General features: G+C 27.9%; 1 protein-coding gene across 1 annotated transcript; it reads right to left on the bottom strand.

Annotated features, from left to right (window-relative positions):
• Positions 1-5,082: 5,082 nt before the first annotated feature.
• On the bottom strand, positions 5,083-10,625 carry LOC132938900 (uncharacterized). Its single transcript, XM_061005889.1, has 5 exons — positions 10,567-10,625; positions 6,844-7,471; positions 6,360-6,752; positions 6,104-6,314; positions 5,083-5,105 (listed from the first exon to the last, which is right to left on the bottom strand). Exons 1-5 carry the CDS (start codon positions 10,623-10,625, stop codon positions 5,083-5,085), a joined length of 1,314 nt encoding a protein of 437 aa, XP_060861872.1.
• Positions 10,626-11,947: the final 1,322 nt, after the last annotated feature.

Raw genomic sequence — 11,947 nt, 5'->3', positions numbered from 1 at the left:
AATCTAGTCCGTATATTATATAATAAAAATTAATAATATAATGTGTACAATATTTGTATATGTATAAAATAAAAATAATAATAGAAAAAATCAAATTTTATTAGGTTTATTGCAATAGCTCAAACACTTCATATAGTCATACTGTGTAATTTTTTGTAAGTTATAATCTGAAATTTTATTATTTATATAGTTTTGTTTTTCTTCTGTTTTTTTACTTTTTTTTTTGAGGTCTATTTAATTCTGATGTTCTTATCTTTAAATATATATATTTGTTTGAAACATTTTTAAAACTTCTATTATTTTGAATATTATATTAGGATGATGATGATAAAAATTTGAATTGAATTTGAATCAAAATTATTTAAGCAAAGTGCTGCACTTATAATGCACTAAGTGTGAACGGGATATGATCTGGTGTGTTTAATTTTGATCCATTGCATGTTGTATGGTTATATTTATGTTCTTTTGAGTATATTAATCAAACAGAGTACCTATGTATAGATACCAAGTACCCATAGTTCTCAGAGAGCAGATTACGAATGGAAAATTAAAAAAAAAAATAAATACCAATTTCAAAGCTATTATGACTAGTGTATGATATTTACGACACACTTTTATGATTTTAATAATTTAAAAGCCATATATTTAGCGATGACATAGGTATATCATAAAGGTGTCATAGGTATAATATAGGTGTCTATTTATGCTTTACTTAACTTTTTTGGCTTACTAACCAGTCTTAGCAATAAATATTAAATACAATTTTCAGTTCTGGAAAATATGATCCAACCTGTGGCATCAGCCTTTCAACCTTGAGTTGTAAACGATGATATCAATATATGTAAGCGGAAAAGAATGTAAAATTTAAATTATTTATTTTATTTTAATATAACATGACGTCTTAAATTTCTATAATTGTCATTGTAGAGTACAATTCAAACTGGAGTACGATGTCCGAGTGTAATACAATAAATATTGGGAAAATTTTAAGTGGAGACTTGTTATTCATGTCCATTTCCACAGGAGGAGAATTCTCCGAGATTAATATTTTGTGAATTTTGTTTAAAATACACAAATTGTCAATCGATTTTAGAAAGACATATGCGACACTGTAATTGGAGAACACCACCAGGCACAGAGATCCACCAAAGTGGAGATTCAAGCGTTTTTGAAGTAAATTAATTTTAATAAACAATTCATGAGACGTAAACTATACAATTATTTATTTTTTTTCAAACAGGTTAGGTTTTCACTGTAATCAACTTGTTATAAATAAGATTACATACCATACAGATGATTTCTAACCATTTTATAAATTACTGTATTTTCAGATTCAAAATATCAGCTGATAATTTTGTACTCGTTACATAGGCTTCTAATTCCTTGATCAAGAAAATTAACATGATAAGAGAATTGAAAAAAACACTATGTAAAATATGGAATCAATGATTCCTAAAATTCAATCATAAAATCTAATGAAACATTATTGGATATGGAAGCACTTTAAAAATAAATGGCACAGAAAGAGGATTCCGTCCATAGATAATATTTTAAGAATGGATAGGCCACCGGAACTTAAAACCCCTTGTTGGAGTGAGAGCACTATATAAAAGCAGTCTCTCTCTCGTCCATATTCCAGACCGCAACCCCTTATTTTGTTAAAAAAGGAATGGCCTATCCATTCTTATATTATCTATAGTCCTATCCAGTCATATATATTGATTGTTGGTTGTTGGTACATTATTTTATGTGAAACAAATGTTGATATATTTTATTGCTGTCAAATATTATATGACTTACAAGTTACAATTTAAAAAATATTTTACGTATTTTTGGAAATGTTCCATATTTTTAATGTTGAATATCTGCTCGAATCTGAAAGTATGTGCGGATTATTTTACAAACATTTTTTTTAATATTCATACAATGTATGACATGTCATATACCTACCTTCATTAAACAAATTTCTTCAGAACTTAGGGGCTAAAGTATAATAGATTTGTTTTTATTTAACTTTTTGTTTTCATTATACCTACTTACTTTCTATAATAGTATATAATTTACTTTTTTTAATAACAACTATTCATGTTTATATATTATTTTACTTTGTTCTATAATGTAGTTACAAATATTTTATAGTTAGGTAGCCTACCTAACCTAACCTACCTAACCTAGGCACCCTACGAAATGGACTGCAAGCTTGAACGCAAAATCGATTATGATAACAATGATCAGGAATTCGTGAAAGTTGGCAATCTCAAAGGTAAGTGAGTGTCATAGGCGCAAATAGGGGAGGACGGTCAACCCCTCCACCCTCCCCAAAAAATGTCCATAGCATTTTCTACATTTTGTTTTAATCTTATTCGATATTATCAAAGTAAGGCTTTAGACCCCCAAAATCCCAAACGCTATTTGCGCCTATGGCGTGATTATTGTAGGTATCAACATTTTCGTTGTTCTGTTATTAACTTTTATAACTCAGCAGTGCCAATTTGAACATTTTGCAACCGGTGATAACATTATTTAAATCCCCTCTTAAAAATAATTATTTCTTAAAATTTACCTAAAGTACGTCATCTACTTTTTTGTTTAAATTCAGTTTAGATGCCACTAGATTTTTGAAAATTTTTTTGGGAAATCTATATATTTTAATTGAGTTACATAAGTACAATGGTGCCATCAGAATTTTTGGTCGGACTAAGTTTAAAATGTATAGCCTTTTCAAGTCAGCGAGTTTGCGTATTCCCATCATTCGGGATTTTTTTAAAATTAAATTACTTTTTAAGTATAAATTAAACAAAGATTACTTACTGTAAAATGTTTTTACTGTATAATTAATATGGTATATTGAAATAAATAATAATTGAGTACCTAGTTGGTTACGATAATACTATATTAAAAAATGAAAAAATGTATTATTTATTATTATCTATTGCATTTTTTCTGATGTAAATTACCTAATAAAAACAGTCTAGATACATTTATATGTTTACAACTTTCTCCTAGATTGGAGATTTCAAATTAAAGCAGACTTTACGTACTTGTTATTTCTGATTAAATTTTCATTATTATTGTTAACGCAAAACACCTTTCTGTTGGTTCATAGTTGAAGATAATTAACTTAAATATTGTGTGAAATAATTGATATTATTTTCCGACTAATTGAATAAAACGCTATACATTTTTGAGCTGTAATAATTGCTTTTAACAGAAGGTTATAATAATATTTTAAATATATAAATATATATAATATATATTTTTTTAATCTTTTAATCAGGGCTTGCAAACGTTATAATAACGTTATGATTATAACGTTATATTTGACAAATAACGATTGAAATTTGTAAACGTAATTATAACGGAAAACGATAATCAAAAATAATTAAATACCGCAAAACAAAACATAACGATTAACAATATATATAATATATCATTAAACAAAAAATATCGCAAAACGTAATTTATAGAATATCATTACGAAAAATAACGCAAAACAAAATTATTTGAAAATTTAAAATCCATTTATTTAAAGGTATTTAAGGTATATTGGTTTCGTAGAAATATATTTTATTTCATGCTATTTATTTTTGTCTTAGAAAAAAATCTAAGAATTGATTATATTATATTCCGAATCTGGGACATTACCTACCCGCATTTTTTTGGAGTTATTGATAACTTTTAAACTGAATTGTCAATAGCTAATACCTAGTATAATAATAATAATAATTATTATTATTATTATTAATAATGATTAATAATGCCCCGATAATTGTGCTGTAGAAGTATAGAGTATAGACTTATTTTGTATTCACTATTCACTATGTACTTTGTCTACTCTCTAGTCTGTAGTTCTGTACTACTGCGATCCTCTTAGTATACTGTTATTAAAACATCCGTTTTATTTATATTACCTAGCTAAATATTAAAACAAAAACGCTATCATGGGTAGTATCATATATATACTTGAATACATTACTATTTACTTACATATTGGTGTTAGTATTTATTCCATTATTTGTGTATATAGTAATAGGAATACTATAATATTATAGTCTATACTCAATATTTCTATAATTTATTAGGCAATTGTAGCAAGGTATAAATACATTTCAGGTAATGTATTTCATGTACATTTCAGGTATATGTCAAACTAATCAGTGCAAATGTGTAAGACATAAATTACTGTCTAATTTTAAATGATATTTACATAATATGAAATGTTGTAAAAATGACTATATAATTCTAACACTTATAAAACTATAAATAAATAATAATGATTGATGATCAATTAGGTATAAATGTATAATACATTTAAAACAATAATAATTAATGGTTTTATTTTTGCTATTATAGGTAATATAATGTGTAGTGATTTTATATAATTCCTAGGTAATTTATTAAATTAAAATATTAAATAATAATTGGTATAGTATAGGTACCAACGTAATTATATAAAATACCTAGGTGTTTGGTATATAGAATACCATTTATACCAATATTGAATATTAATAAAATAATAAATTATAATTTTCTGGTAACGATGTTGAAAAAAATTAAGTAGTTAATTATTTACTGGATTGTTGGAAAATGTTGGGTAAAATAACGTTTTTATTCTTAATAATGATAAATTCAAAACTTGGATAACGTTTTAATTCTGAATAACAATAAACGCAAAAATTGTGTAACGTTTTAATTCTGAATAACGATAAACGCAAAAATTGTGTAACGTTTTAATTCTGAATAACGATAAACGAAAAAATTGTGTAACGTTTTAATTGTAAATAACGTAAAACGGAATTTTTTTTTCAAATGCAAGCCCTGCTTTTAATACATTAATAGGTGGGTTCACAATAATACCTAATATGTAAAATTGTATCATTATATTCAAGTCCGGCTTTAGTTAAATTCCGAGCTTAATTCATATTGAATAATCTGCAAGTCGTCCAGAGAATTAACCGATATAATACCGAAATATTAATATACCAATCTACCTATACCTACCAATAATACTAGGTCCAATACTCGATATTAGCGCTAAATTTTTAATTTTTTAAATACAACAAAACAATTCGTAGGTAATCATTAGGGAATAGAAGTCGGATGAGCTAAAATTTACAAATTTTGAAATATGCAATCAAATCCATAAATAATTTCACTTTTTAAGTTACAATACCTACCGTAGGAGGTATAGAACATACATACCTAATAACAAAAAATTATTCATACTATCAAAAATTCATAACTTCAACAAATAAAATCACAACCTAATACATATACCAAAAAAATAATAATGGTAGGATTTTTAAATCTCAAATTAATAAATAAAATATGTATAATTAATTAATGTTTATTTATTAAATACTTAATTTAAATTTCGATATACACAGGGCCGGATTTAGGAATGTGGGGGCCCTGGGCCCACCTTAGAAGTATATATTATTTTTCGATAACATATATTTAATATTTTAATATATTATTATAACTTTATAACTTAATTTAATTTAATAATAGGTATATTAACATTTACCGAAAAACAATATTTAATTAGAAATAAAATTATGGTTTAAAAATATTTATATTATAATGCCAAAATAATAATAACAAAAAAAAATGTAATACAATAAAAGTTGGTAGTAAATTATGTTCATTAAATATTTATATCATATATATACCTACATATTACATAGTCTATAATAATAATATTAATATAATACTAAATAGTATATAATTAATAATAATTTTTATTATATTGCAACTTTGCGAGATTTCGTCGCTGCAAATTTTTCAACTACTTGAGAAAAATCCAATGCTCTAAGTATGTCACTTTCTATACTTAACAGTGCAAGGGTTGATAGTCGACTTTGTGTCATCGAAGTTCTTAGTCGGTTTTTTATCAACTTCATTTTTGAAAACGATCGTTCCCCACTGCAGTTGGACACCATCAAAACCAAATATATACGCAGCACTACTTGTATATTAGGAAATGTACATTGTAAATTATTTTCCACAATAATCCTGTATAAAAATATTTCCCATTGCTTATTATCTTTACGCGTTTCTACATATATTTTGACAAATGAACTGAACTGTATGAATTCATTACCAAGTGAAGATTCTAAATCATTGGGGTAAATGCTAACAAGATAATTTGCAGCAGATTGTAGCTCAGAAGTTTCTAATTTTTCAAATGTATTTAAAAAACCAAAACGTTGACGAATTGTTTCGTAAGCAGCTATTCTTTCGGTTAATGATACTGTCAATTGAACAATTACTGATATGAAGCTTTCTGATCTGATTTTTTCTCTTGGTGATAACTGAGTTGAGGCTATTTGATTATTATTTAATGAACTGAGTCTAACATTTTTTTTCCGATTTTGAATTGGCGCATAATCTTTTAATCCTGACATGTCTTTTGCCTTTTCTTCGTATTCTTCATATTTATTTCGTATTTCTCGAACAAATGATAAAAGAGAATTAAGAGCATTTACAGCAGTTTGAAGAACTATTTTTGGGTCTTGTAAAATATGATTTGTTGAATCGAACCTCTCTAAAATATCATTCCGAAAAATTGCATAAAATGCCACTTCAAGTTGACACATTGATTCATAAAGTTTTTTAGATTGGATTTTAACAATGTCTTTTTGATCAAGATCGTTTGAAATTTCTACCAAAGCTTCTTTTATATAATCATAACCAAATACAACAGCTTTTGTTGCGTCTGCCCGACATGACCAACGAGTTTCATTCAAATTCTTTAAAACATAAACACGTTTATTTTTATCTATGCAAGCTATTTCTTTTTGTTAAAAGTGCATAACGTGTGAGAGTCGCAGTAAGAAACACGTAAAGGGTTTGTATAAAATCAAAGAATCGAATAGCTGCAACACATGAGTTGGCTGCTGTTTTCCCAACTAAATTTAAAGAATGACCCCAACATGGAATAAATTCTGCCAATTGATTTTTATTTTTAATTAAGGCTTGCATTCCTTGATACTTGCCACTCATGTTTGCCGCATTATCATATGACTGACCACGGCAGTCATTCAATTCAATTTTATGATGGTCCAAAAATGTTATGAGAGTATTTGCCATTTCAATGCCAGTGTGACCACAATTTGGTACAAATGTTAAGAATCTTTCTACTGGATTAATTCCTTCTATGTAGCATAATACTATAGTCAATTGATCTATATGTGCTTCATCGGGAGTAGAATCTACAGATACAGAAAAATATTTTGATTTTTTAATTGTTGTAATTATTTCGCTTAATACTTCTTTAGCCATAAGATCAATTAATTCTTCACAAATAGTTGATGATAGATAATTTATGTGACCACTTTTTTTATTCGCATGATCTTTTATATGCGTCGAAAGAAATGGATCAAACTCCGCCACTAATTCAAGAACTCCAAGATAATTGCCATTTTTCGGTGAACCAATTATTTCGTTATCCCCTCTAAATGCTAAGCAACTAAGCAATTAAGATTTGCTTAATATTAAGGAAATAAATAAATTTATAATTTATAATAAAATCTTAATATTAATAAAATCCTAATATATTAGAAAATCCTAATATTAAGGAAATCTCAATATTAAGAAAATCCTAATATTAATAAAATCCTAATATTAAGAAAATCCTAATATTAATATAAAATCCTAATATTAAGATTTTCTTAATATTAAGGAAATAAATAAATTTATAATTTATAATTAAATCTTAATTTTAATAAAATCCTAATAATTAGAAAATCCTAATATTAAGGAAATCTCAATATTACGAAAATCATAATATTAAGAAAATATATAGGTACCTACTGCAGGTGTAAAATATAATTTCTAACTACATTTTTTTCGTAGATCCGAAAATATCGCAGGACCTTCTCCAGTCCGTACGTGAAATGCGTTGGTCAAAGTCTATGCTCAGGTCTACATAATATTATAATAGTTTTAAATGTATATTATATAATATATATACACATACCGCTTACACGCAGAGCCGTGCCCTTGTGATTTGGCAACCAGGGCAAAATTAAAAATATTCGCCGCCTATTTTATTTATCATTATTACATTCTTATTTAATAGATTATTTTTTTTTACAACGTATTTTGAACATTGATTTGACAAAAAACTAAAGCTGATGGCAAATCATTATTAAACAAAAAAGTAAGGTATAAAATAATTAAAAATTAATACAAATCACAAATTATATTATACATATTATATTTACAAACGTATCATATACGTATCATATAGGGTAAATGGATATTTCCCGCCCGACTGTTTTCGGTCTAGTAGGACCTCCATTTTTTAGTTAATATTAATATTAATAATATTAGTCAGTAATTGACATATGTATAATATTGGCAGGCCTGATAGGCACGTCACAAGACCTCGACGTGGGTCCCCGAATAAGGGCGACCGAGGTGATGGAGGGCACCTTCCTTTTCCGCACGGGAACAAACTACCCGAGTGGGGGTACCATACCACCTGTGACAAACCGAGGCGGGCGAAGCATACGCGGACCTCTGCGGGCGCGCTAGCGCTTCTAGCACGAACCTGACTGAGAGCACACGGGCCCGACCAACTCGTGTGCGAATACGTGCAAGATGGAAGTCTGGCTGGGGGACACCCACCGACAAGCACTGAAACCCGAGCATTCGGTACGGACACGGCACCCGGCAAATGAAAACCGTACCGCTCAAAAAAGGTCGTACCGCGGCAGCGTAAGAACTGTTACGGTGCCGATGCTAGTAGGAAAAGAGTCGTTGTGAGTACTCTGGATAATGGATCCTTCAATCTCATCCCGCGGGCGACGAGGAGAGCCCCACTGAAAATCCGACATTGCTAACGCCCGAACGGTATCAGTGCCCGTCGAGCTTTGTGGCGTGCGCCCGGCCGTTCGCGACATATGTGGATGGCCTCGCGGGGGCTGTCGGGAGTAGCGCCTTAGTAGAAGGGGAGCTATTTGACTGGGTCGAATCCAGCGCTCGCCGACGCGGATCAGCGAGACCCAACGATCTACCTCGCATGAGAGTATCCGGCGGGGGACCGTCAGTATGGCGCCAGGGCGCCCTGACGTAACCCGTCGGAGGGACGTGACCGCGTCATCCAAAGGCGTGAAGGAGCCGCCCTCGCGAAAAATGGCTAAAGTTGTAACAACCACCGAGGGAATGGTCTTATACTCCCCGTCACACAGATGGTTAATCAATATGTATAATATTAATAATATTATTAATAAAATAAATAAATTTATAATTTATAATAAAATCTTAATATTAATAAAATCCTAATATTAAATAAATCTCAATATTAATAAAATCACAATATTAAGAAAATCCTAATATTAAGAAAATCCTTATATTAATAAAATATTAATATTAAGAAAATTTTAAAATTCAGAAAATCCTAATATTTAGATATTAAGAAATTCCTAATTGTATTAATATTATGATTTTAATAATATTAGGACTTTCTTAATATTAAGATTTTATTAATATAAGGATTTTCTTAAAATTATGATTTTCGTAATATTGAGATTTCCTTAATATTAGGATTTCCTAATTATTAGGATTTAATTAATATTAAGATTTTATTATAAATTATAAATTTATTTATTTCCTTAATATTAAGAAAATCTTAATATTAGGGTTTTATTAATACAAGGATTTTCTTAATATATTGATTTTCTTAATATATTGATTTTATATTAATATTAGAATTTTATTAATATTGAGATTTCCTTAATATTAGGATTTTATTAATATTAAGATTTTATTATAAATTATAAATTTATTTATTTTCTTAATATTAGGTTTTTATTAATATTAAGAATTTCTTAATATTAAGATTATCTTAATATTAGTATTTTCTGAAAATTAAGATTTTATTAATATTTGGATTTTTTAATATAAGGATTTTCTTAATATTAGGATTTTATTAATATTATGATTTTCTTAATATTGAGATTTTATTAATATTAGGATTTTCTTAATATTAGGATTTTATTAATATAAGGATTTTCTCAATATTTTCTTAATATTATAACATAGTACAACATTTTTGTATTTATTGATAATTTTTACTTGAAAATAATCAAAATATAATGGAAAAAGTCTTTTATTTTTTAGGGGTGCACGAGTCCCTTGAGCATATCCCTAGTTGCGCCAATAGGCATATGCTCAGCCTCCTTATTTACTCCAATAATGCATTTGTACTAAAAATCAATCTAACAAACGCATTACCTACTTATGTAGTAATGTAAAAAACAATGTATCCATATATATGGTTCAATTTAAATAAATATATTTATTTGTTTAATCATACATAATTTAAGTATTATTTATGTATATATTATGCAAACATAGGTAGTGGGCCGTTAAAAATTCGAAAGATTTGGGCCAGTTCGATGAAATTTGGAATCAGAGATTTGGGCCGGTCTATAGGCGGACAGCAGCCCGGTAAGTAATTTCTTCCCAATTTGGCACTGTGTATACCTATTGCAATAATCGGTGTCTTACGTTAAGTGCTTCACTCGGTAATACTATAGGTCAACATATTATACTGACCGGTTGACGTCTGATTGGAGAAGACTATCATCATTTTCATTGTGGATAAAGAGTTTCATGTCATCGGCAAATATAAGAAGGCGTGCGTGACATATAACAGAGGCCACAAAATTTACATATATAAAAAACAATAACGGTGAAAGAATAGCCCCCTGAGGTACACCAAATGTCAGATATACTATCATGTAATCTAACATACTGTTTCCGATATTTTATCGATTTCTAAAATATTACAACCAACAAGAAAAAGTTATATTCCTCAAAACTACTGCGTTATTATTTATTGCTTGTTCACTTCTACCGGTTTAAGAGGGCAGTAGTTGTATACTTACTATACTTGTATTCGTACATAAGGCTAAGATGATAGTTTTATAAGATAGTATTATCGAAATAACTACTGCACACGGTGATAGTGTACCTGTATTGCCTATTTAATGCGCCGCGTTACATAAATCTATAACTGAGATTTGAAATATTGAACAACGTAAAAAAATAAGTTAAAAATAATTAAAGAGCTTCCATTTTGATAAATAACTAAAATATACTGTCGTTCACTAGCTACGATTTCAAACGTGTTAATGGAGTCCGACCAATATTTACAGGTTGTTTGAGTTGAGTCCCTTCAGCCTATTAGCGTTACACAAAAGACACCACGTGGATGTTGGATCCCAAAAAATGTGTGCGATTGAATTTTTTTATTCATAATAATAATAATAAGTATAAAGAGTTAATTAATTAAAAATATTAAAAATAATAATTATTATGTATGATTGTATAAGTACACTGTTTTTTTTTTTAATCATATAATAAATAATAATAAGTATAAAGATAAAGTATCTACTGTCATTCGTTTTTTAATTACAACAAAATAAGAAAATCGTTACATGAGAAATCGAGTGAATATCAAATGTTGTAAAAATATGAATTTCAAACGCTCATAAAAATTTAATTTGACTTTCTTGTAGAAATTTTTTTTTTGATAAAGGTAGACAAACTTATGTTTAATCTTGTATTACATTTTCAAATTTTATATTTAAAAAGAAAAATTTTTATGAATTCTCAACTCAAAACAATTTGATAATTTTCGTGATTTTTCCGTATTTTGTCAAGATTTGAACTTTAAATGCTTATAAATAAAAACTGTGACTGAGGATTTTTAATTTTTTTCAAATATCATTGTAACAATATAGTTGTAGCCTTGTAATACATTTTCAAGCTTTTTTACCCAACAAATAAAGATTTATTGATATCCATAGAAAAAAAAACTAAAAAAAATGGAAACTGAAAATGTCCGTAAACAGCTCAAAATAAGTCAAAATATTTGAAAAATGTTATGGTTTATAGTAAATTATAATATAAACATTCAGCCAAAATTTCATGT

The sequence above is a fragment of the Metopolophium dirhodum genome, chromosome 2 (genome assembly GCF_019925205.1).
Source record: "Metopolophium dirhodum isolate CAU chromosome 2, ASM1992520v1, whole genome shotgun sequence".
In the NCBI taxonomy this organism is placed as follows: Eukaryota; Metazoa; Arthropoda; class Insecta; order Hemiptera; family Aphididae; genus Metopolophium; species Metopolophium dirhodum.
This window is presented reverse-complemented; position numbering and strand designations above follow the sequence as displayed.

Coding starts and splice junctions, on each gene's coding strand:
- LOC132938900 (XM_061005889.1), bottom strand. CDS start 10,625: ATGAAACTCTTTATCCACAATGAAAATGATGATAGTCTTCTCCAATCA. Junction 7,472..10,566: donor CTCCAATCAGACGTCAACCG/GTCAGTATAATA, acceptor TTAATTGCTTAG/TTGCTTAGCATTTAGAGGGG. Junction 6,753..6,843: donor ATTTTATACAAACCCTTTAC/GTGTTTCTTACT, acceptor TATGTTTTAAAG/AATTTGAATGAAACTCGTTG.